The sequence below is a fragment of the Varroa destructor genome, unplaced genomic scaffold (assembly GCF_002443255.2).
Source record: "Varroa destructor unplaced genomic scaffold, Vdes_3.0 BEIS01000001.1, whole genome shotgun sequence".
NCBI classification, from domain to species: Eukaryota; Metazoa; Arthropoda; class Arachnida; order Mesostigmata; family Varroidae; genus Varroa; species Varroa destructor.
The window spans coordinates 44,953,854-44,981,141 of record NW_019211454.1 but is presented as its reverse complement, the minus strand read 5'-3'; the positions used below and the strand labels follow the sequence as shown (position 1 = coordinate 44,981,141).

Here is a 27,288-nt window from a genome sequence, read left to right as displayed (position 1 = left end):
AATAAGCCGACGTATTTTTCTCGATTTGAAAATTGATTCAAATATTTTTGCGTCCAAAATGTGGACTTATAAGTTTTTTTTTTTTCTTTTAAATAAAACGAGGGCTGGGTATGAATAGCACTAATAAACAATCCGGTACGCATGGCCATAACTGATTAAGTCTACATAGGATAACCGAAAACGGTATTAGCCGTTTACGCACTCACATGTTCCACTTCAAAGATGACCATTTACTAGGTAAATGAGAAAATTCCGTGAGCAATTATGTTTTATATTTTAGTAGATTTCGAATGGGCCTAGAAGCGTTTCAATTGTATTTTCGAGAGAGTCCTGAAGCAGGTTATGCAAGGGGCTTCTAATTTTCCTGCATATGAGCGTACTGGTTACACTTAGCGTCCTGTTGGCAACTAAGTAGTAAATTAACTGTAAACCTCAACATATAGTAACAGTTCAAGCTGATTATTTTCTCCGAAATCACAACTTAAAATTAGGCAGTATTTTCTACAAGGAACAGTAGTTTTTGATGTTTTTCTTAGATATGGCAAAGACAATTCCTTTAGTAATAAAATTGTCCTGGTTGCGCCGATGCATAAATCTATATATATTTCAACTTCATGAAAAGCTTCACTACATCTCTGGGTGCACTTCTTGAGTTTTATGACAATTATTCTATATGGTAACGCAGACTTATTTAATAATCCTGCTCTTATCGAGGCGACTTACCTAGCTGTCTACTTCGAAATCTCCAAAAATACTGGCAATCCCGTTGTGGTCATATGGGTCAACTTTGCCTCACTCAATTATGAGGAATACATCTGCCCAATTAGCAAAATATTGCTACTAAATATTTTTAATAATAATAATAATAAAGTATAATAGGCTAACCTTCATAGCTAGTTTTTACCGTATACGTGTCACCACATTGAAGGAAAGTTTGAATATGAATTTATATAGAGAATCTCATCATATTTTCTACAGATAACATCGTAGATAACCACTGACTTGTATGAACAACTTACAACTCGACGAGTCTGGCATTGTGTTGGAAGACGTCCGAATGAAGCGCACGAATTCGATTGTCCCTCAAATTTCTGTAACGGCAATATTAAAATATAACCGTAGCAATCAATTTCCTCTATAATTAATAGACTCACAGATGATATTAATTAAAAAAATAGGTTTGAGAGTACTGCATAAATCAATAACCAAGGTACCTAAATAGGGGTAAAACGGTGTGTATTGAAAAATCGAATACATTTATGGAAATTACAAAAAAAATTCGAGGCAATTTCCTGCCAATTGCAAAAAGCTGCTAGGTTAAGCAGCGAAGCGTCCCAGCCATGCTTTATCCGTTTGAAATGTAATGTACTTTTACCTACAATTCTCAAATACAAATTTACATCCTCTGTTCTCTAATAGATGCCGCAGCTTCTGGTAGCTGTGAAATAACATGAAATTCGCAAATCTGCGCAGCCATTGCCTAAAAGACTAGGTGAGCACATTCTAATATCTCACCTGTCTTATATATATAACCGAAGAGGTTTGCCCACCTACGTGCACATTGGTTCTATAGACATTTATGGTCGTTCGGCGTGCAGTGTCTCGCGTTCCAAGTTCGATATCGTTGGGAAGCATTCCATTCGACGACTGGCTTCTAGCACAGTACGAATGCTCGGATTCGAACCAAGACCACCATGTGTCCTTCAAGTTTAGGAGGCAAACACTCTACCGACTACGCTATCAAAAGGGCAAATCATTCAGCGTCAGCCCATATATCCCGAGCCGAAACGCGCCGTTCGATCAGTTCCCAAATGAAAAAATGAATGTCCTGCTGCAGAATCTACGCAAACAGACATGAGTCGGTTGTGAAGTTTCTGTCAAATTACATTATATGCGCTGCTTGCCACTGAATGAACCACGTTTCTCGTGTTTTTTGCCCACGTGGCTTTTGGCTCTACTTTTGTGGTGCATTGGACAGCTCTCCCTAATTTCTTAGCATATTCGATAGACTAGGAAGTGTATTTAAACATTGCGAATCTACTATCCTCTCCGATAACGATACGTATGGGCACATTATCGGTGAGCAATAGGGACACAGCCAGAAAACCGCTCCTGAGGCGCTGATAGGTGTAAGCCTATTTGAGGTCACATGGCTCTTTTTCCAAATGAAGTAAGTGAGCATCGTCTAGATTAACAGAGACCCCGATATCTAACATATCCCAATTCCAAATTAATTAATTTGGCTAATACTTTTTTGCCTTTATCATATGGTTTCATTTCCAACACCCTGAAAAGCTTTCTTGGGTACCGTTGAGTATCTCAAACGTTGGCATAACTATTATATTTCTGGGCCTTGATCACAACAATATCCAGTTCTTGCCACAATTACGTACCATTTACTTTTTAGCAATATTGTCGATTTCTGTAGAAAAGCACTGCTTATCTAGGTGATTTATTAAACACCTTAATTAGGCTTTTTAGCAGCAAACTTGTTCATTAGAACGATTTATAAACGGGTTTATTAGTCTAGTATATTAGGAGCTCAACTCTTTTCATTATAGCAAGAATATAGTTCCGATTCCAAAACACTTATATTCCAGTACGACCTTAACCCTAATCTGGTTTCTCACAACCCACACTGGCCGCTAAACAACCAATCCCAATAGAAGACAATTCAGCACGACCAGCCCCAGCGCAACAAAACTGACAATAAGTCAAGTAACAATAACGGCTCAACCAGAGAACAACAACCTCGCAGTATTTCGTTATGACGTGATGGCGGTGTAAAGGCGAAGCATACTACTGCTTAGTCTTAATGGCGGTGGCTAGGGTAGACGGACCACGTTTGGAAATAGAGCAACAGAAATAGGACAATATTGGTCAAATGGAGGGGAGGCCTGAACGATCCTGAGCTGACTCAAAGAAAACAGACATTCTCAGTTAAGCCAGTTTCGGAGACGTCGCGAGTATATGTTGTCTTTCCCCAACCCATTAAGGTTCATCGGCTTCATTGTCTACCATAAATATGGGACTATAGAGTGAGGCGGTGTGAAGTGAAGTTGGGGCGGTAAGCACCACGAACCTCCTAAGAAAACGAAAAAGCCAAACGACAGAGACAATCTACGAGGAAAACAGGGGCAGCTGAGCTGCGACTGGTAGTGCAGCGCGCCGACAATGACAAATCCCTCATGTAGACCTCGAGCCGCGTTTCAAGCGGGTTTTCACACGCGCAAGGAAGCCTAGAGTCTCCCGCTCCTCGTAGACTCGGCGTTGCTAGCAGGATTGCAAATCTTCCGTAAGAAACTAACATTACGATCACAGCTGCCCCAAGCTGAATACCAAAATGTTGTGAACAATCATAGAGCATTTTTCCGGTACACGTTATCTTGTGTTCACCTAATTCGCGTAGAAATGCCGCAATCGTGTGAAAATATGCCTGATAGATTCAGCTCAAATCTATAGAAAGGGAGGGGTTTAAAGAAACAGGGAAGTCATTGCAAAACACGGTGTACGACATAGTGTTAAATGAACATACTGACACAATAGTGCATCAGATGACTCATCCATATCTGTGAGGCAAGGTAGAATACTGACCTACCTGTAACTGGTCATTTAATACGTGACTGCTAAATGTGACAACTAGTACCATTCTGGGTAGTAATGTGACTATTCTGACTTGGAATAACAAAATATAAAAGCTGCGGCCAAAACCAACCAAGCTATAACCCCCAAGACAGCGAAACTGTAGAGAGAAATAGTGAACTTAAGGGAACGACCACAGTGTCCTATCGTCCTTAGAGGCGCACTTTCTTCACAGGAGGAACGAGCGAGGGGGGTGATAGAATTAAATTTAAAAACTACGACTTGAAAAACATGTATTATTGGATATACTGGAAAGGCGGTAACCTGTCCAGAAATGTTATTTCCAGATTTGACGCTTCCTCCGCACTGTATTCCCTATGTCGTTATGGTTTCCTTATGTTTTTCCCTAGACTCCCCTAAAATCAGACTTGGTAAGCTTTTGTACTACCAGCAGCGCTTCGAGATCCTGCTTCTTTTTTCTTTATGAGAGGTCTACTTATCATGCAAGGCGAGGCAAATTACAAGGTAGCGCAATTCAAAGACAACGTATGAATAGAGGGCCAAGAATCGGGCAATTGTCATTTTTGGGTGCATGACCGGTAACGCCCGAGTGCGTGACTGGACCAAACTCCTAAAGGTATCGCGGCTACTAGTTTGCCGATAGTATAACAGAAGATATCTACTCGGATACGCATTTTACCCAAGTTGTTTGACAATATTTTGGCCTCTATAAAACCAATACGAGCATGTTCCTTCAAGCTAAAGGTGTTTTTTTATGGTACGCCTGTGGAATAGGTCGACCATCTCAAATTAACTAAACCTATAGGCGGAACTGAACAACGTTGGCAAACGTCTCGTGTATCTGCCAAAAAATGACAGACACACGAAACGTTCAAGAACGCGAGATTTCAAGAGGATGAAACACTTATTTTGTATTGTTCATTGAACGCCAGTAAGTTATTTTATTTACACGTGCGCAAGGGAACCCCCCACCTTTTGAAATACATTTCTGATTTATATTTATCAAATAAGTTATTTTATCGACCCGATAGACTATTTAGTCTTGCAATTAGGGCGTTTTCTATACTATATTTAAACAATGTTTTTTTGCACGCCACTGTAAAATATAGTCTGTTTATATGAGAAAAATACAGCAAGATCCAGGCGTCTCGTCGCGTCTTGGCTAAGCTAAGAAGAATGCAGGTTGAGAAAAAGCCCAAGCGCGCAACACTTTATAGCTATTTCTTGAAAGCATGTGGGGCACCGTGAACGACCCATTTCAGTCACCATCCTTTGTTTTCCGTGAAGAAAAGCTAGCCAAGTTTTCCCTAGGTGAGAAACAAACGTTCGATGATTGTTTTGATCTGAAGCCATCGCTGACTCTCCCGAAAAAAAAGCATTTATGCGCTCTAAGTATTCTAACAGATGACAATTAAACATACGCCTTTACTATAAACTGTAGTTTCAGTGACGGAAAACGACGTAGTACTGTAAATATTTTCGGTAACAACTTAATCAGATGTTAATAGCTAACTATTCGTTTTCTTTGGCCTGCATGAACCTTACCGCTCTCAGATTTGCCCCTTTCGTATAGAATCGCATAATAACAGAGTGGTTTGAGGAGCGTAGTTTACTGCCACAAATCAGAAAGTATCTTGCGTGGCAGCAGGTAGTTTGCTTAGAAAATTTTGCCCTGCGGAAGGAATTCCTTTCCGTATGGACGAAGCGTGGTGGTTGGATCAAGCATATGAGTAAACTATATACGCCACATCGGCTGTGATAAGATAAGCGTGAACAAAAAGGTACCTGCGTAGCGTTTGCACGGTAACCGTAAAAATTATAAAAAGTGTAAATAATATGCGAAAAGCAATTGGCCTTTTAATGGTGATACAGTGGTAACGTGTTTGTAAAGACATATGGTGACCTGAGTGCGAATCAAGAGGTGTGTCGCGAGCCTATTTGTTTCCTATTGGGAGCCAGTCAACCACTGAAAGGTACGGTAGTGTGTGCTGTAGATCGTTGAAACCAGCAAGCACATGTGCGCAGAATAAGGATTTCGGAAAATTCTGCACAAACCTACTATAGACCCGTAAGCTACACTGGCTCTAGTACTAGCAACACTCAGAAGACCCATTTAATATGCTAATGTGGTACAGAAAGCTAAAGACGAATCAATACATTAAAAACAATCAACGTGTCGACGGAAGAGGGTGCACCTGAGCTACCACAATACAAATATTTAATATATATAACAAAAAAAAAATCTCTGGCGAGAAACAAATCAATAGTTTCTTGCCGGAGATTTTCATTTTATTTCGTCTCTTTAGCGCTTCGTGATAAACTTGACTGCTTGAGGACTCAGCTCAAAAAGGTCTAGGTTGCCTCTAATCCCGTCATCTAATGTTTCGTCGGCCATTACATCTTTGTTGCTTCCTCAACGCCACGTTATCAACAACGCGCGACGAAAGGGAAGAGCTCGTGGCAGAGAATTGAAAGCTTTTTTTCATAGCTTCTAGCTGATAGGACAGCCGTTGGAACAATGGTGAGGTGGCTGCTGGAGGAAAAGTAGGAGAGGGAATAGGCGGATGACAAACCTGATGTTCCGCCATGTGTAATCTCCTGTGGGACCCCTTAATCAGAACTACTACTGCCACAGCCTGGCGCATTTTATCGTCTATTCCAGTCATGACCTAATGCCGGTCAGCTAGCCTAGTGCGAACTAAGTCATTCGAACCTGCTATCGCATAGGGCAGGCTTCCTCTGCTGGCACAGCAACTGACCGCCACTACAGCTTCAGCTTCGGGATACTTGGGTCGATCTCACGTGTTCATTCATTCGAGAGTTTCTTCCGTACTCCGTTGGTTTCTCTCTCTTTCGATCGCTCGTCCCATTCGCATCTTTTCCACTCTTCTATATTTTGTTATCCTCGAAGTCGAATACTGGTAACGAACCCGCGCGAGCCACCAAGTCCATACGCCCCAGCAGATTCTGTGCGAACCAGCTTCTTGACCCACTGCAATCTCCTTCTGCTGCTTGTCGATTCCCAAAAGGTTTGGACTGAGTTTTTATAGGAAAGAGCATTGCGGCGAAGTAGGGGACACGTATCAGGGTATACAGAAGTGAGTAAACTCCCCACGCCTCGCGTTGGCATTCGTGCTCCCCCTGCACATATTATTAAGCATTGATGACGAAGCGCAGCAATAGTCAGAAGTGAGAGGGAAATATGGGTTTACGGCAGGGATTTTTATTGCTATAACTCTTGCAAAGTGCTGCTGTTGCACATTCAGATCTGGTCCTTCGCGAATACGAGGGCCCTACACAGGGCCTTATATATTGTGTATACTAAAGTGTATATAATCACTAATGATTCATTTCTAGTCAGTTCAATTAGACTCCTAGTCTACGGCCAATAATCAATTGAACGGTCGGCAAGCAATTAATGACAAGTAAACAGTACTGGCCACTAGGGGCACATTTGCATCCGCGTGCTTACGCTAACTGTGTTATTATATATTATACTAAGGAGAAATGAATGGACTGCCAAATAAATCATCGTAAAAGAGTAGAAGCAAAAAAGACGCGCTGGGGTTCGTGGTCCGCGTACAAAAATTAGATCGATTCAGGATAGATGTTCACTATTTACTGCTTTATATTAGGGTGGAATCCATTTGTGTATGTCAGCTTACATTGTGAGTTTTACGCATGTTATAAACGTTTTGTCTTAGTAAAAACATTTTGTCTATTTCGTTTGTATTTTAAATATTTTCAGTTTTTTTTTATTTCATTTTCGAAGTGTTAGGTTTGGCCGAACTTTAGAAGAGTAAAATTGTTCTGCCTCTCGGAAATATATAGGAAACACTGTATTCATTAATATACATAAAGACATCTCTAGGTAAAAAAGACCCCCATTTTTATTATTATTAAAAAAGCCATAGTGTATAATATGCTGAAGGTCATCAAATATAGCACCAACATTATACGAAAGCGGTTTATATCGGTAAACTTATATGTATATAGTGGAACCATAGTATCTGATGCACAGGGACCTTTCGCATTTCTTCTAATATAGTTTGTACCATTAAGTCAAGTACAGTCAAATATTTAACGAGCTCATTTTAAAGAGAACATCTAACTTTTTATCTAAAAGCATCCAATCAGCTGCAATTTCGAAAAATTGTACAAAATTGTGTTAGATATTCGAAGCACTTGGGACGTCAGCTTTCGCAGCACAAGTCCAACGGCACGTAACCACCGAAACGGGCACTCATGACCAAATGATTCGGCTTGAGGCCACAGTAAGTAGTGCTTGGACTACTTCCAAAAACTCGACGTTTATTTAAGCTAAGTCCTAAACCTCTTGGGAAAAATAACTCCGTGGAAAAATCTTTCCGCCGATGAAGACACATGCGGCTTAAATCAGCGACTTGCACGAAAAGGGAAAAAAAGCCTCATTTTTTCGTTTTCCGTTCCCATAGAAGTCACCGGTTTATGTGGTGCATCAATGACAGACAAAAATCGTTTTCAATAGTTGAATCTATACATCCACTATTTATGTATCTATAAACACTACTTACGGATATCGTTCTGTTTCCAGTAAATCGATTAGTCGTGACGGTTGTGTCAAACATAATTCACTCGATACTGTAAACCCTCGAAGATTAATGTTCTAATCTTGAATTGCGAACAGATTTGTTACTCAAATAAACCTGTTAGTTTAAATATTGAGTTTTTATCAGTCGTTCTATCTAAATTGTGGCTTTTACCATATTCAAAAGCTCTCCTTTTACATTTAATGAAACTTCCTCAGATACTCAACCAGCGAGCGATAAGTTAAGTTTCGTAATTAAATCGCTACCGCCATAACCTAACCATGAAAATGATCTGAATGGCTAATAAGCAACTTACATCATTGAATTTTTCCTGGCCACCTTTCCTGCAAGTAGGACACGATGGTCCTATAACGTCCTTTCTGGTAAAGAAAGCGTTTCTTGGCTTATTTCTTTTTCAGAAAGGTATTACTTCGATCCGGCTTTCCGCCCAATGCGTTCCAAGGTCTGATCTATTTATAGCTAGTATTAGCTGCAAAGAGCCGTACAATATCATCGCCAAAATTGAACTTTAGGTTTGATCTATCATTTAAGGCCACAATGGGATGAACTTGGTGACAGTATCGAACAAGCTTACCGTCCTAGGTCTGGAAGCCTATTGAAAATCTGGTCGCATATCCTGCCTTCGGTCTTTGTATTAGGTTCGCTGAACTCTGCCCGAATTATACATAGTATGTATGCGTATGGGGACGCCGAATGGAAGGGGATGGGGAAGGAAGGATGCGCATGGATGGATGGATGGATGGATGGAAAACTAATCTTTATTCAGCTTGTTTTTTCAGAAGATCAAACAAGAAACTTTAAGACTTCTCGAAAAATCTTTCGTATTCATTTAGATAAGAAATATTATAACTAGAACATAAGCGATCTGTAGAAATTCTAGCGATTTTGTTCCTCTTCATGAGTGAGCTTTCCCTGACCTTTTACAGGAAGCCTTAAGTTAATAGAACCGTAAAGAACTGTGTCAATATATATAGAATAATCGACTATTATAAATAATTTTAGCACAATTTATATTTAGAACTTCCACGACTAAAACGGGCGGGGGGGTATATTTATCTATATTTAAAGAAAAGTCGCATGCGGCGGAGGAAAATGCAAATGCAACAAGCCGCAGTGATCCGGTAAACGAAAGTGAGAGCTCTTTCCAACAAAGTTCGCATGAAGTAGCTCCCCATAGAGGTCGCTCTAAAATATCACTAGTGTGTTTCTATCCATTTATCTTGTGATCATGTAAGTAATTCGTTATCTAGCACTTTTGCTTTGAACGCAGGCCGGTGTCTCAAGCGATTGTGACAGTGTTTGGATGCGCTCGATAAATAAGAGAACACCTAAGTATGCGAAACCCAAGAAGAAACTGCACTGCAACAAGGACATAGCCGTTGGTCCTTAAGCAGAGCTAAGTACAACGTTTCCAAATCTTTTTAATTATCTCAAGCCTATGATAGTATATGATAAAGGTGATATGTTTTTACCAGAAACTGGTATCGAAACACTCATTAGTAATAATAATAATAATAATCATTAGCACTTTTATTGCTATTATTACCATCACTATTATTTATAAATGCAAGTACGTACAAAACTTCGAGACGAGTGAGCCTCGCGAACATGGTTTGATCGAGATGCTTAATTAAATTGTGTTTCAGGTCCCTGTAAAAACAAGGAATTGTCATTAACAGTTAATATAATCTACAAACGCTACAAAGCTATAAGGGTTACGTCTAACGATGTTGTATTCATTCGTACCAGCTTGCGCCATTTTGTCTTTGTATTTGAAAAAAAAAACAACAATAGATCGTTTTTTTTTTTGCTTTTGACGCTTAAAGCAATAGCCAATCTACCTACATAAGAAGGGTGACAAACCTAATTTTAGGAAGCGTTATCCGTTTGCAGTTATTATCTCAGAAAATCACTATGCTTTGCAGTTTAGAATCAGACCGCTGCGGGTTTCAATAGAGTGGATGAAAATGCATGTGACATTATCACAGTCGATGACTTACAATAACCGAAGTGAATGAAGAGGAGCCGTCGAGGACAGCGTCTGTATATGGTTGTTCAGGAGCGACCTGGAAGAACCGATGAAATAATATGGGCGTAAAAGTGGTCATTATTTCCGGTAGATGCAAAAGCAGCCCGCGTCGTTTTTCCAAACGCAACACAAACCCTATCCATATGTGCTGCCAGCCTGTATCGCACATCGGCTCTTCCCAGTTCGATGCCTCACATACTCCCTATGTTACTTACCGTTCAGTGCTTATGGTCGAAATCCATACCATTCGCGTATCTAGTGATAGCTCTGTGCATACGTATGGACGGGGAAGTATGGATTAATTTAATGGAATTGCACCAACGGCGTCGAAGGAACAGACGAAGCAAGCATGCGAAAGACCTAAACGGATACTGGACAATCCGTATACTTTTATTTCGTATCCTTATTATGCCGCCGTCCAAGTGACATTGCTGTTTCTTGCTTTGGCATTGACTGGCTAGAATGACGAACTAAAGTCCTGCACGTGCCGCTGGGTGGCAGGTGGCTGCCAGCGTGCGCTGATCGATGAACTGTACGACAACTGTGCTCTGCTACTTACAATAAAGAAGCCTATCCGCGAAAAATGGCGAAAAAATAGATTTTTTTTTTTAAAAAGTGGGTCGAAGACGAAACAAAAATCGGCTAACAGTTACTAGCTAGTTGACAACTAACGTGCTTAGTCTATATCGCTAACGTGCGTACTCATGTATATTACTGGCTATTAGTGGGTAAAATGTGTGACGAAGGCCAGACAACACGCTGATATATTATCATAGAATTTCACAGACACCCCACGTTATTGTCTAAACCCTTCACCCTAGATCTAATTGGGAAAAAAACATTTGGGCAGTGTTATGCTATGGAAAAAGGCTACTAATGACAAACGCTAAACTATTGCCAAATAAATACTCACAATACCCCTAAATGCGGCATATGTGAAAGATGATTAAGGTTGAAACTATCCAATCGGTTTCCGGTTATACGCCTGGAAATACAAGTACGCCCAATTGTATTTTTCGAACTCAGGTTAAGCGAAATCGCTAAATTTTATTAAGACATCTGGCCGTGATGCCACAATACGATCAGATCGCGTCAAACGCCACTGCATACGGCCGTTAGTGACTGGTATGCCTGTCGAATTAACTCCTATGCTCATATGTACAAGTAAACCGTCACAATTATTTCTATGTATTTTACATTTTTGAGCCTGAGAAAACGAATCATTAATATGATAAAGTACTTACAAGACGTTTAGACGTCCCAAGCCGTTGAACACACCTGTTTGAAGTTTGGTGAGCTGTTTATTATTTGTAATGTACCTGAAATTGCAGATCCGATTAGAAAAATCTCAGCCCTGTAAAATAGACATTCTATATACTTGAAGCCTAAATAAAGGTCCTCTATTTAACCACACTTGTCACGTTATATACGCCAAGATAATGTTATAACCAATATGTAGCTAACTAGGTGGTCAGAGCCATCATAAGTGTAGAGCGCGGGAATAGACACAGGCATCTCCAAGTGATATATATATATATATATATATATATATATATATATGGTTGTTATACGCATAACGAAACGTCTATTACCATTCACTCTAGTAGATCTCCATATTCGAGGCATTTATTGAGATCTGTCGTATTTTTCGTATACAGACTATACAAAAACAAGGACGCTGAGATGTCAAGTGGCCCCGTCAAAAAAACGCGAGAAGTGGCCAAAGCAAACGAGGCTTAAAAAAAGTATCAAATACAACCGACATACAAATCGAAACGCACACAGGGTCGTCGCAATTGCGTATACAAACATTTTTTGTTCTATGCATAAAGTTATCATGCGAATTGGCGTTGCCTTCTGAAACTGTTTCCGCCGCCGTATACCCTCCAGTCGCTCTATGCCTTGAGTTTGCGGATTCGTTACGTATTCATTAGGATTCATAGGCCTAGGATCACATCGTGATTGTCACTATTGTCTTTTTCCAGGGTGCGGTATAGCCGTGTAACTTTCAGGAAACTGGTATTCTGTCAATAGCCTAAACGCAAAAGGACCCACTAGGGACATTTATTAATCTAAAAAGGCGAAATATTCAATAGAATCTGTTTCTCTTACGTGGAGTCTAAGGATATAGGTGGAAAATTCGAAAGCTTTCGTATCAGGCCGCTGCACTGAAGTGTACGGGGATTTTGGTATTGTAAAGCTGCTCTATCTCCAGGTGAAATAAAGAGTAAAATTTCGATAGCTCTACTTAAAATGATGGTACCGATATACTGAAACGATCGAACCCGAAACCTTAAGCTGAAAGCGTAAAAACGCTATGAAGATACGTGAAAACGAACAGGCCGAATTACTTTGTTCACTACGAAAAATCGAGTCTGACATTTGGTCCTATTGATGAGTAGGCGCAAAAATTGAACAATGGAAATGCTGGGGAATTTAAATGTTTGTTTAGCCGGTGTATCTTAAAGAAAGCCATAAAACTGTTTGGTACCGACCGCACTAACCCAGCTATTGGTTTAACAATGTCTTTAGCCATATTTTTTAAGCTACCTAATATTTTGAACTTGTTTCTAGGTGGGTTCTTAGAAGGGGTCAAAAATTACAGTCTAATGAATTCTACTCAAGCCTGTGTGAAGTAACAATAATAAAGAGTGGGCTTGCTTATACCCGTATATCTACCATTACCTATGCTTAACGATAGAACATTTAGGCACATTTTGCCAATTGGTATCTCAAGAGAGAAATCAAGCACATATTAAACAAAAAAAAAATTAGCCTATTCCCTTACAGTTGCATTCGATTCCACGGCAGGTTTTGCTTAGCGATTCTGGCAATCACCATACCATAGAACAGGAACAATTGAACATTAGCTAAACCTGGAGACGATCGTTGAAGTTGTGCTTCCGTAATGTTCGTATAATTTGAACGTTACGTCAAAACAGCAACATCTATTAAAATAAATTTTAAATACTTACAATTGTTTCAGGCGTCCCTGGCGCTCAAATGCGTCCGGAGTAATTCCGGATATGGAATTATTAAAGTACCTGCAAGAATCAAGAGTTTTACTGTTGGGATTCTAAGGAAATCATCGGAGCTCGTTTCACGTATGAGCGCCTTTGTCTACTAGCCCAGATGGACAGATGACCGATTGTTCACTCTTGGTACTACCATATGAGTTGGTCTCTTAGGCCGGCGAAGAGGTAATTAGACAATTCATTTGTGAGATTAAAGTCTTGCATTGTTGATTTCATATTACCATTTCACGCATTACCAGAATAATTTCGAAAAAATTTATGAATGTTATTTGTTCAATTTTTCGTATTTTATCGCAGAATTATCAATAACACCGCTAATCTAAAAACTGTTATCATTTTCAAAGTATTCATATAGAGATAAAGCAAATAATCGCTAACAGTCCGATGATTTCCCTAATTAATGTGCCTCTATTCTGGTCGATACGACGAACTACAAACTAAGTAGGACCATATCATAAATTAGTTATTTATTTTTATTTATTCACCTATTAGCACATGATCTTAATTGGATTCGCACAATTTATACAGGCCAAATATCGAACAGCTGCGTTCGTCATGATGTGGCCTTGTGGAGGCCATCTTGTGGGAAATGTCAATGCAAGATGGCTTTATGCCTAGAAAGGCACCAGCCAGACCAATACTAGACAATCTATCTAGGAAGGCTGAGTTACAACTACGCTATCATACGTTCAATGTTAACAGGCCATGTCGATAATTACTATTTGTCCTATCTAAACTCATGTGTGTGATGATGTTTTATCATGCGTAACTATAGGAAAAACGTGAAAAAAAGTACGACAAAATTCGAAGGTCGTCTATCATGCCTGAAAGTAGAGCTAAAGCACAGATACATACTTTCGCTAATAATGAAATAATTACTAAATCTGAAATAGGACAAAAAATGGTTTCGTTACTGTTACACTTCAATAGGCAGTTTTTCGCTAGCGCTGATTTGTCCGTTAGTAGTAGTAGTAAATAATCGATTTGGCCTTATCTTATACCAAGTATTTTGCATAAAAGAGGATATTATGTTAGAGATTCACTATTTAATATGTTGCATGATAATAGTAGTGGGTGTTTTTTTTCATCATGTTTTTTAAATGGAAAAAAAATTAAAATCATCGTTAATATCCAATTACCAAATACTAATTTTTTTAGCTATTTCGAATTTCCTAATTACTTACAGAATCGTGATATTGATGAAGCCCCACAATGTGTCAGGTGTGATGACTCCGAAGTTGCTGTCCTGGATGACACTAATATTTTAAGATAATAAACATGGTATTATTGGAACAAACGCGCCGAACACTAAACATAGTGTTATTTAACTTGAAATCTGTGTTAAAAACACTCAAACGAGTTTATCTTTGTTTGTGTACAGACGTGCCAGTCATCTGTCATCTCTGTCTAAACAGTGTTTCTAGCGACACCCGGGCGCACACATGCGGAGACTCGACACGAACCTCCTCACCGTGTTTTTAGCAATGGCACCCGTTAAACCTCTGTCGGAGTTTGTCTACCCATGCACTGTCCCTTGTTTAGCTACTTCTGCTCTCGATTTTTGTCTTGAAGTGTGCACAAACGTGTCAGTACCCGAGTCACTGCACCTCTATTTGCTGATGCTATGAATATAGTTTTATTACTATTATCGCTACAAAGACAAATAGTCCTACTCGTATGACTGTTAGGAATATATTAACACGAAAAAACAGTCGAGCACATTTGTACTGATAAAGATAATCGCCTTATTTTGAAATTGCAACTATTGCTAGCAAGATGGGTATTATCGAAGGGCATAATAAATCGGCCAATCGCTTCGGTTTTATTGTTTCACTCCATCAACATATGTTGCATAGGACCTTTGTAACCTCACGTGTTTTCGTCAATACTCACAGCCGTGTGACAAGCGGATAGGACGCATTATTGAATAGGCCGTTGGACGAGTCCACCCTGTCGCAGCGCACGAACTGGTACGCGCTTTCGTGTTTACAATAGCACCCTTCAGGAAGGTCCACCGTTGGGCCGCACATCGGAACCTGACAAGAAATGGGTCGGTCAAATGGATATCTATTAAGGCTGTCCGCGGTTCATTATCTCTCGAACTGGATCATGCGCAAAATGACAACCATTAATTCATACTTGCGTGCAGGGACTTGCTTATTCTAAGGAGAATATATCAATGGATGAACAAAGATACATCCTTTATATATTCTCGACTGTCTTTTATGGCTGCTAATTACCATAAAAAAGGTACGTTTTTTCTGTTACGAAATAGATTCGATTCCAGTTGCTCGTCACCACACAATCAATGCATCCTGTCAACGCTAAATATTCAATGCTTGAGATTGTTTAGTTCACTGAGGGACTTCGGCAAACCACTTCGGCCCAGAAGAGCATATTGTTACGCTTCAGCAATACTGTCAACAATACTTGAATCATATTTTAAGCTTATCAACGCGAGGCTATAAAACTTTAACAGTTTGAAGGTACCCGTAAGAAAAATTGCCGTAAGAAAGGCTGTGCCTATCTTAATTGCAACCTCCCGTGAAACTGCGGGGCCCGAATTCTATAAGTGAATTCTCCGAGAGACCGAACCTTATGGCGCAGGAACGTAATAGCCTTTTTCCATAGTGATGTGGGGTTCCTACGACAAACTGCCTGTCAATATAAGAGGACAACTATTTTTATGCGAGAAAGTTGTTAATATGATTTTTGCAATCGTTCATTTTTTAATATTGTTTATTACGGTTGCGCTCAACAACGAGAAGGCATGGTCTAGTGAATCGGCTTTAACTGTTCTCACAGACTCTTTGGAAACATCTATCATTTCCAGAATTATGGTGACATTGAATTTACAATAGTATATTCAGACCTGGATATGCTATCCAAAAGTCGAAGTAAAAGTTTTAATGGTACAATGCCGTTTTAATACAGTGGTCATAGGTTATATTATACGAAACGATAGTACCTAACTATACTAACTAAATACGACCACGCGGTATAGTCCGAATATTCCGATTGGAGCTTTCGACAAGTTCTTGCAGAATTTTCCAAGTAACATATTCAGACACTGTTATCTTACATGACTTTTCTGTTAGGGTCGTTCACTCCTATTCTAAAAACGTTCCGTTACAAGTTGTAAATGGCCTCGAACACTTGTCCGATTCTGCGGATTAACCCTTAAGCCGAACAATAGATTGCCAAAGTGCTTGTAAAAAGTTTAACGAACCTCTGCCTGTGTAACTTGTACAAGTAACTATGGGTACACCTATCGTGTGATTTTCAGTAAGCTGTTATGTCTGTTTCTTCTATTCCTCTCATCGCGCTCGTAGATGAGAGTGGCCAATTTCCTTGCACAGCAACATGATAATCCCAAAACTTGCTACTGGCGTTTCTCTATAGAACAGCCATGTTTGGTGAACTCGGCCCGAATAAATTAAGACCAATTGAGCGATTGTTGTTTATGATTGTTTTCTCATGCCGCGAGCATTACCTGTGTGCTGCCCTCATATTCGGTGCGGGCCTTCGTCGACTGCGATTTCCAGTCGAACTTCACGACATGACCAAACGAGATGATGCCTTTGCTAATGTCACCTAAATATCAATAATCGAAAATAAACAGTCGATATTTAAATGATGATCTATACACGTGAGTTATCATGCTGAGTCGTACCTGATCCCTACATATTGGCGACACCCTGTACACCATAACCTAGCGACACCGATTGTTTATCACGACTTTTATATAGATACAAGTATAATATTGTTCTACCATCTATAAGCGTATGCACAGAAAAAGGAAATCAATCCGCGCTGAACGAAGTTCACGCGCGCATCGTGATCTCAGACCAACGCACCAGCGATCCTAATGCTTCACAACCCCAAAATAAGGAGTTTTCATTCACGACAAGCTATTTTACTCTTGAAACAACAAAGGCTAAAATACTGGCGACTTTTGCAGAAATACAGCATAAATAAAATCCAGGGTTAGACACTTGCGAGTTCCCTATGAATCTACCGCAATGTGTAACGGCATGCAGAAATAGCCCTGTCTCATCCTTCCTTCGTCGTAGTTGATGAACTTCGCGGAGCGTCCCATTCATTGAGATTACCGCGTTAGTAGACTTCCTCGTTGATCGTTTACCCCAACGATTAGCGTTTTTCTCAACTACTGATCAATTTTTCACTTCCGAGAGACCTAGATTGCTATGTTTGCAGTTTATAAAGATACCTTCGGCCCACCGACTTGTCATAATTAGGTCCACTCCTCAAGGAGAACGACCCGCCGCCACCCAGTTTCCCGAGGACAACTAACGTCATGCCGCATAAAAACATGAGCGGATGGTCTCTGTGCCATTTTTGTCCGGATGTTTGTCGTTCACTTCCCTCCTATTTTCTATTAAGGACCCAAATGTCTGATCGCTTGCGAAATCTTGGTCATTGCACCTGGACGTCATCAGGGAGCTGAATAACCGGTCGCATGGCTACCTAGACAGCCTAAAAAGCTTTCAGCCTAGCACTGAAACACGCCATTTTTAGGCGAAGTACTATTTTATTTCTTAACATGATTACTTGTAGGTCTACACGTTTTGCTCAGTGATGCTCTGATCTGCTTAATCGGTCCAAATAGCATATGATGGCCTTTTGACCTTGCAAATAGGCGTTTACGAATGTGATGGCCCACAGATTCGATGTCTGTCCTAGAAACAAGTCTAGAAAATAGGAAGAAGGTCGCTGAGAGCCGGATTAAGTGAATGCTGTGGGAAGTTAATTGATTCAAGTCTCTTTTCGTGAATTTCTTCCACGTGGCCGTACCGTTGACGAACGTTTAACTTGTTCACGTCGAGATTTTCAGTTAAGTAATGAGATGCTCACAGCCTCTGCAGTCCCTCTAATCTTAATTCAACGGCCGTCTGGTAGCATTTAGTGAACTTTCCCTGAGTTCTTGTGGTGATTGCAGTTTTCGCCGGCCTACATATTCACGATCTGTCACGCTTAATTGCTATCGCTAAAAATTTCACGGTGTTAACGGTGGTGCAAAGTTCTCGTAAACGCTGTTTTATTTGAACTGAATGACGGCTAATTGTTAATATTTTTGGCTTTTTTTTTTTTTATCGAAACACTAATACCGAACGACATCAGGTTATGAAAACATAACTCAACGTTGGCTGAAATTTTCAACGTATGCACAACTATCAATAACCAGAATTTTTCTGACGAACAACGCCATCTTCATGTTGAGGCTGGAAACTTTTTAATTTACGTATCTAAATGATGCTGGCCCTCCTCTTAAATTAGGAAACTATTTTGCATTAGTCCGGAACATCGTTCACGCAAAAAGCTCCGTGTCCGAATTGAAGGGTTCAATTATCATTGCCGATGCACACAGGCTTTTTTTATTTACTTTTGTTGAAACGATGAAATCTGCCAACACTAATATCAATGAATTGAAATACTCATCATTTGAGCTTGTTTTGAAAATTGGGTCGGCCTTTATTCTCTGGCTTTTTACTATCTACTAACATTAAAGTATCATTATAAATATAATGAGATGTAAGCCTGTCTATACCCATTTTGTACCGTTAGTAAATTATACAATATCGTTCCCTGTTTCGAGTGTATCCAGCAAGACGAAATGACCCGCGTCAAGCTCACGGACGTACGCATACTGTGGACGGACAAACGGCGAGTAACAGTGACGAGATTTGAGGGTGAATACAGTTTAATGGCCGAAGTCTATGTATGGATGTAGTATAGATATGGTCAGGAAAAAGGCAAACTTTCTGGCTTCAAGTGAGCAGATAGGTTAGCAGCTGTCCCCGTAAGGATAACTTGGTGGGTAATATATTTGTCTGCTAATCCGGACACGGTCTGTTTCGTGCTGGAAGCCAGTCGTCTGTCTGACGGAATGCCCACCGGCGCTACTGGACGTAAAACTCGAAACGCAGAGAGATGGATTAGTAGCGGAGAGATTGAAACTGTGTCACGGGTTGAAAACAGATAGGGTGGAACAATAGAAGGAGGAATCGATTACGCTGTAGCGGGACACTCAAAGATTTGTATTGAAGAAAAATCTCAGGCGGGATTTGGAACAAGAGTTTGACTCGAGAACGGTGACTCAGATAAAAAGGGTGCAGGAGATAGTTAAACGAGATAAAGAATAAACCAGGCGGATAAATACGTTCAATTAGGGGGAGAGATATGGCTAAACACTTATCCATAAACTTAAAAAAAAAACACGTATTGCTGTATTCTTATCCCTAATAGTATGCATATGGCAGCAATCAAATTCCACTGACACAGGTTCCCTTTAAGGATTAAGTAGTACATTTAAAAAAAAAAACTCTTATGAGGAAAAATAATTAACTACAAATATTCGAGTTGAAAGTAGTAATACCATGCTTGTTCATGTTATCGGTGCAAAACAAAAGTTATCAAGGGAGTAATTGTATAATTGCTTCCCGGATATCAGGTAATGTCGGTTATATACGTAACTTCGTGAATCTACGGGAATTTGCTTCCTGTAAATCGAGCTTAGGCAAGCTCGTTGACAGGCGTCAGTGGGAAGCGTTGTGCGCCGACCGAATGAAACTGCCCACATTCTCCTGCTTGCCTCAAGTGGTCCGTAAGAGGATGCTGATGATGCTGCCTAGCGGGCATTCCACTGGATGCCAAGGGTCTGCACGCGTAAACATACCGGCGTTTTCACTTATTGTCATTACCAAAGAATATATTCTCTGAAACGTTCCGCGCTCGTTTATAAAAGATATAATAGTAGAATGGTCGCCATTATACGACTTATGACAAACAGATCAGCAAGCGTCGTAACTGGTTGACAGCGTCTAGCTACCATCACCTACTAGTCGAGTGCCTGTGACTACATACGAACGACCCGACCAAGCCACTTTTCTCCACTCAGCTTTGCCCGACTGAAGCGTACCGAAGCGCCCTCAGTACCGAAGGCAATTCAGTATAACCGTTGCCTCCGAACTCTGCCACTAACGGCTGTGGAAACGTTAACAAAAAAAAAATTTCCTTCTGCTACTTTTCTGCTGTGCAGCAATGCATTTTTGGACCGGTCTCACTCTGATGCGATTTTGATATTTGCCTATTCAATGACTATTATCTGAATAATCTTAATAATTTTATGTCTTTGGATTTTCCTGTAGTGTCTCATCATAATTGATAAAAACATTGACGTATATGATATTATCAGGCAACATTATACTAGATTCGTTCATATTCACGTAAAGACCGTGGCGCACAAGTACTCTTAGCATGTTAAACGATCACAGCTTCGTCGGTCACTTCATCCCACCGACCTGTTATAGTTAAGGCAACGTGGCTCTGAACTCAGGGTAGCTAAGGCGGCGCCTCAAGGACTAATGCGTTTGTATGACATAATAATAATAATTACTGCAGTGGCATATAAAAAGAACGTCGCGCGTTCAAGATAAGGCAAATTTTCCTTCTTAACAGGTGACCTAGAAAACTGTCCCTACTCAAAATGTGTACTAGTTCGGTTATCACCTTTTCCATAGGTTCATTCATATATTTCTCCTTTTTATTTTTGCTTCTCAAGGGATTACGTTAGCCCTAGAAAACGTTCTGGATACTTAACAATTTAACTCGAGCTCATCGATCTAACTACATCACACTTTGGCTCGTACAAAATCTCAATAAACCAATGAGGTAACGTATTTTTTTTATATATTTTTAATACACAACTATAATTCTTCAATCATTTTCATAATATATTTAGAAGAAAGAAACGTTTATGGGCGTAAGCTGTACTTATGCGAATAAGGGATCCCGCTCTTACCGTAAAATCAATATAAATCATACTAAAATTCTTAGCAAAACAAAAAATGACAGAGTGGCTGGTTCGTGATATACCTTATTAAAAAGTCGTTGGAGTGAAAGTAGGATTGTACCTAGAAATCAGTTATTTTCAGACCTTTAACAGACTAGACACTATAATGCAATGACCGGAACATTTTGTTATAGGCGCTAAAGGTAATTGCATGCCGTCTGATAGATACGACAGTCGAGCTAACATTTCTCGAGGGCAAAAAAAGTGAGTTCTGCTAGCAACAATGTAGATTTTTTTTACTGCTGAGAGCTATTAGACTGCCCGTTGAGCCACCCACGTCGACTAGACGGAACGTTGTTAAAAGAGCGTGAGCATCTTGTGATGCCACCTAAACGCTCGTTGAGTTATAGGCAAAAAAAAAAGTAACGAATATTTCTGTTTTCTACATGCTAAGTCTGAACGGGATTGCTTTGAAGGTAGCTAAGAAGCCTCTTCAGTGAACATGCTAAGAATAACGTGATAAGTTCTTTGCATCGCACTAATAAAGAAGACAGCGTCATGTCCGCTATGTGTTTTCCACCTTCGACCCAGACGATATAAACATGCATCACAGAACGCATCAGGAACAGATCCCTGTAGAGGACCGTACAAACCGAGTTGTCATAGTTGCAGTATCTATTGGAAAAAAAAACAGAAGAGCAGTCCTACAGCTAATTTAAGCATGGTGTAGTCTACCTATGACAAAGTGATATTTCGTGTACAACGTTTAGAAACAAATGCCAGTTTCTCTTGTGCTGTTAGCTTTCAACAAGCTACATACTTTTTAAAGTTCAACTCGACGAGTTTGGCAATGCTTCGATGGAAGCACCATAAAACAAATTGTCGTAGATATTATAGAGGACATGAGCGGCCAATATTTAAGCAGCTATCGCGAAACTATAACAGAACTGGTTCGGGCTGTCGTCGACGTCACCTTCGTTCCGAGAGCACCGCCTTCCGCGCAACTCCTATCGCGCCTTGTTCGGGTTGCCAAGGCCGACACGAATAACATAGAAAGTTACACGCCAAACGCCACGATCACACAGTGTTTCGCTATATTCGACATAGTCCGAGGTAGTCTCGTCCGCCGGTTATTCGACCCACTTACAAGCTAGAATGGGCCAACTCTACCGCTGGAAACTTTAATATATCAGGCGGCCTAAGACAATACTCCAGAGCAGGAATTCTCGAGAAGGCTTCTTCTCACCTAGAGTGGCCAATACAGCGAACGACTATGGTGTCTCCCTGTAAATGCAAAATTTAACCCTTAAATAAATGCATCTTCTTTTTTTAATATGTATTTAAACACGTCGTTACAGCGAACTTTTGTTGTTCAGATGTGAATCTACCCAAAATTAGGTTGGGCACCGGCATGTTTTGGTACAATTTGTAATTTCGCCCTTAATCTGCTGCTAAAAATTATAGCAGATACTCTTGAAGACGACCTTTTGGTGATGGCCTTACGCACGCCGCAAGCCTGACGTGTCAAAGCACAATGCCGACAATAGCAACTTAGGTAGGTAACTGGTGTGTTCTTTGGGATGACGTCTTGTTGCTTACGTTAACTGGACGTCTACCGTCTAGTTTATTAAAGAAAAAAACTATCTATATACGTGCAAGTCACTATCGCAGGATAAAAGCGGTAAAAGCAAACAAGGAAAAACTATTTTAATGGCAAGAGCTCTGATTCTTGAGATTCTGTCATCCCAAAAGAGCTACAGAACGAATTATCTGAGGAAATGTTAAAAGAACTATTCGAATTTTGTATTCGAGATTTACCGTATGTTCAGATTGGGGTCGTTTAAGCTGCAAAGAAAGATATGATCATATGATTTTTCCTTTTGCAAATATGGATCATATTGATTAGAATTTTAAAGTCGACCCGTTACTTATGATCTAGGGTTGTTTGCGAGAAGGATCAGTCGTTTGAGCTTTCCTCCCGTTTACACGACCTACTGCGAAGATTTTTAGATTATATTATCATACTATAGCTGAGTAATTAAGTTAAGAGAAATATTACTATTTATGTCTGCCGTGCTTTTTATGCAGCAAGCTAAACTTAAGTTAATAGAGGCTTGTGAATCAAACTCAAGATGTTAATACAGTAACAGCAAGCGTTTAATCTTCCATTATAGCAATTCGACTCTACGCGGAACTAATACGTTTCAAGTTATCGAACACTCAGCTTGAGGAATTATACTACTACAGGTAGCTCAACTACATTAGTCTTTTGTGTTTACGACCATCGTTTTTCCAATCTACCCGAAGCGGAAGCACCTGCAACGGTTGTGGCTCTAAGTGATTGCGTCTGGATTGCTTGTATAGGCACGCGGCTGACGTTTATGTCGACCCGATCTTAATTTGTACCCGGTACTTTGTATCTCTGTACCCGGACTGTGTAGAAATGTCAGTTGACTGAGGCTTGTTATCTGTGTTCGTCTAACTTACTGCAAGCTTTTTCATCCTCGCCGTTGGCGCAATCCTCGTGCCCGTTGCAGTGTAGTTCCCGTGGGATGCAGGTGGTCGAATTGCCGCAGGGGAAGTGCGAAGGCTGGCAGATAACCCGTGGGTGCTGTCCCGACGGACCAGAAGAGTCGTCGACTGGAGGGGCTGTGCAGGTGTGCAGATGTATATGCACAGAAGAGAGGCATCCATTGGAGTATAGATCAAGAACGACACAGAAAAATAGAAAGAGACAATATAGAGTGTAACCAAAGGCGAAAACAAAAATGAGACAAAATAGAAATCGTTGTCAATAATTATAATAATAATAATAATAATAAAAATGTCAATGATTGTCTACGGTTATAAGTGCTCCTATACTGTGATTCTTCTCTAAAGTGTAACTGCACAATAATCCAAAGTAAATATCCGTATATAAATTAATGGTGATTCCTAGTCAACACTTACAACAATACAAAACAACGCTTTTTCGCGTTCAAATCCACCGCATTATATATCAGTTACCACTTAGCATTGAAGGAATACTTCATGAAAATTCTGGCTGAGTTTCGGCCACATTTTTTCAAACAAGATAAAGGAGTGAAGCGCCGTTTCCGACTGTAAAAAATCAGCGTGCACCTTGATCATTGTTGTATGTAATATCGAAGGGCAAAGTGTCGCTTATCTAGACACACAATATTGAAGTCATTTTTTTCTACAGGTATTACTTACGATCTCTCGTGGAACCTGCTGTATATTCTATCAAAATTATCCGCATCTAGCTTAAACGTCGTGTACTTCCTAGAACCCTAACCTATTCTAGATGCATTATTATCAGCTTAATAGAGGAATACGAGACCTGTTGAACAGTTTAGTAGCCTTACTTTCTCTAAAACAAGTGCTTCGCTTCGTAATTACTTCGTTTCGCAAAGGTTTCGTAAAGAAATCTATCAGCCCCTTATTGTTCCTTCCTGCGTTTAATTTGGTGTATAATAAATACAAAAGGGTCAAGTTAATTTTTTTCAGCCTGACTTCAAGCAGATCTCACCGTCGGTCCTTTTTTTTCCTACCTCCCTAGTTGGTTTTCTTCACCATTCATAGCTTTGTCACAACTTCGAAAATTTGCCGCGAGATCGGCCCGGGACTTAACAGAGTTGCTTGGTCGTTGTCAGAAAGCTAATCGAGGGTAACGCCGCTAACAACGAAGCCGAAGCAACAACAGCAGATGCATAGGCGGCAGCAGCAGTTGTTCTGCAGTAGCGGCTTAAGGCTTGTCTGCATGTCACTCACCGTAACCGGACTTCTACGCGACACGTGAGCAGACGACAACGACGCCAGCATCGGCAGCGTCAACGAGATGCACAGGAACAAGATAATGGATCGCGACGATTCATCTTGTCCCTCTGGGCTGTGAAAACTGTTTTTTTTCAGAGCGGTGCGACAATTGTACAACCACCGAGATGTTTGTCCCAGCAGTGTAGTACTTTTCCTGGATTGCTGGACCGACCGACCGACTGACTCGTCGGGTGTCTACCGGTTAGGCGATGCGTGCTGCGTGCTGTGACGAAGTCGTAGTTGAAAACGTCGGTGGCGAAGCACCGACAACTCCGTCTAGCCCGACCGGCTGTTATTGCAAAAGATATACTCCCGTTATAGTTAGCGAGGTCAGCTACTGACTAGTCATCCAACCGGCGGACCGATTAGACAGCAGCATCTAAAAGCAAGCAACTCTTTCATTGACCCCAGTGTCTTTCCACCGACTAGAGGTAATCGTATACTGATCAATTTGTTTTGGCATCAAGAGAGCGGCGGTGCAGCCCGCAGCCTGCGAGAGGGACAAGGCGAAAGCGAGAAAGGACAAGCGGTCTGCACAGCTTCTGGCAAAGCACGAACTACAAATGACGGAGTGACATTGGGCAAAGGCTAGGTGGGCCAAACAAGTCTGTAGCAGGCAGACGGCGCGCTTGAAGGATAGTGGAAGACAGGTATAAATAACGACGGTGAAGTAAGCAACCAGGCGTTTTGCAGGTGGCAACAGCTGCTCACTGATGCTGAATTGCGCGAAAAGGCCTGAGCGTCTCTGACTATCTTTGGCAACGCTCTAAAAACGGTAGGAAGACGCACGTTGCTGCTAGATATTGACAATATTGACGAGTGCATCGTCATGAAAATGGTTTAGGTGAGATGAGCGAAATATTGGAAAACTCGCGACAACAGGAAGACCCTTCTTCTATTGATAAACAACGGTTAGGAGTGAGTGCACATAAAATGACAGCGTGTCGACCTATATTGCTGCTCTGGCCAATAGTACGACCTGTCAGGAACGTCTGTCTGTACGCAGCGACTAATTAGTATCGTGGAACTGTGTTTGCGATTAAGTAACGCTTAAATTACGGAAAGAAAGAAGAACAGTGGTGGATATAAGAAAAAATAACGTTAGGCCGATACCGAACATACACTTAAGGTTCTTTTGAAATGTATCGACTATACGTAGCATCAGCATATGAAAAATTTGCATACGGAAATGATTTCCTTTTAGATTTATATCTAAACTGAAACTCGCCCCTAAAAACAAAAGAGCTACGAACGTAACTAATGGCTCCAAAATGTCTTGGCTTATTATATCCACTATGCTAAATATTAGCAGGAATTGTTTTGGCCTTTTAATCAATTCACTGATGTAGTATATTCCATGTGATAATTTCGAAAAACCATCGACCGCATAGCCTTCCGGCAAGCGGGAATTTTCATTCACTTACCTACTAAAAATTTACCATACAATTTTCAATATTAACTAGTCTATAGGGTATTAAAGGAAAAACAAAAAATAAATACTCGTGTTACTCGTAATGCTTTTTAGCTGTTCATATGTGAAAATTAATAATTTCGTGATAGTCAATAGTTTTTTCGATAATGTTCCTTCGTTGTTGAAAGGAACAAAAATGCTAAACTAAAGCCTATAGACCAGGTTCGAACGGGCGAATCACCTGCATCATTTCCCGGAAGCAAACGAGCCCTGCTTTGCGGTCGGACCGTTTATAAATCCTTTTAATTTCTAATCCGTTGATCGATGACGACCCTGGAGCTTTCGGCTAACCTAATAATCTCTATCCAATCAGTTGCTCTTTCTGATCTGACCCAACCAACAAAGCTTTCCTTCGAAGCACACAATCTCTATAACAAACGAAGAGTATCTGCCACTGCCGAGTCGCTAGTTCCGAACATACTCACGCCTAGCCACGAATAACTGAAGTTCTCATGACGCTAAAGTTATCTCCTCTTTATGATCTTTTTCTATTAGAGATGATGTATGCGAATGACCTTTACCGGTGTGCTGAAATAACACGATGAAGCTAGGTGAATACCGGTGCTTCAAGTTGATTGACGTAGTCTGAACGAATTTGTAAAGAAAATCAATACCAAGCTAGTTTCACGCTTAATCGTGTGCGTTTTCTGTTTTGAATGATGCTGTTATGGGGCGCTCATTGTACACACAAAAAACCTACAGGCCGTAATCACAGGTAAAAATGATCTACTATGTTATCTGTTACGGAAGAAAACGCTCGCTAAGACGCTGGTCAAAGACGTTGCGTAAAGCTATCTTTTGTGATTAGCTTCTGGTTTAGGTTGTAAAAGCCTAGTGCAATGAGAAGAACTGTCTACGTTAACTATAAAATATGTTAGCTTTGGCATATATGTTATCAGCATAAATATATAGAAATAAGTGACTCATATATA

The 27,288-nt window shown here is 40.4% G+C and overlaps 1 protein-coding gene across 5 annotated transcripts in view; it reads right to left on the bottom strand.

The window, feature by feature from the left end:
- Lgr3 (Leucine-rich repeat-containing G protein-coupled receptor 3) overlaps window positions 1–27,288 on the bottom strand; it is a 117,956-nt gene that overhangs the window by 26,977 nt on the left and 63,691 nt on the right. For 4 of the 5 annotated variants that reach the window (XM_022810682.2, XM_086987190.1, XM_086987187.1 and 1 more), the window contains exons 4-13: window positions 23,557–23,718; window positions 16,750–16,850; window positions 15,150–15,292; window positions 14,441–14,512; window positions 13,197–13,265; window positions 11,466–11,540; window positions 11,135–11,206; window positions 10,193–10,258; window positions 9,771–9,842; window positions 1,020–1,091 (exon numbers count right to left, since the gene is read on the bottom strand). In XM_022810682.2, the coding sequence (XP_022666417.1) occupies window positions 1,020–1,091; window positions 9,771–9,842; window positions 10,193–10,258; window positions 11,135–11,206; window positions 11,466–11,540; window positions 13,197–13,265; window positions 14,441–14,512; window positions 15,150–15,292; window positions 16,750–16,850; window positions 23,557–23,718 (904 nt within the window). The remainder of the gene's footprint in view (window positions 1–1,019; window positions 1,092–9,770; window positions 9,843–10,192; window positions 10,259–11,134; window positions 11,207–11,465; window positions 11,541–13,196; window positions 13,266–14,440; window positions 14,513–15,149; window positions 15,293–16,749; window positions 16,851–23,556; window positions 23,719–27,288) is intronic. The other variant, XM_086987197.1, reaches the window with a different exon arrangement.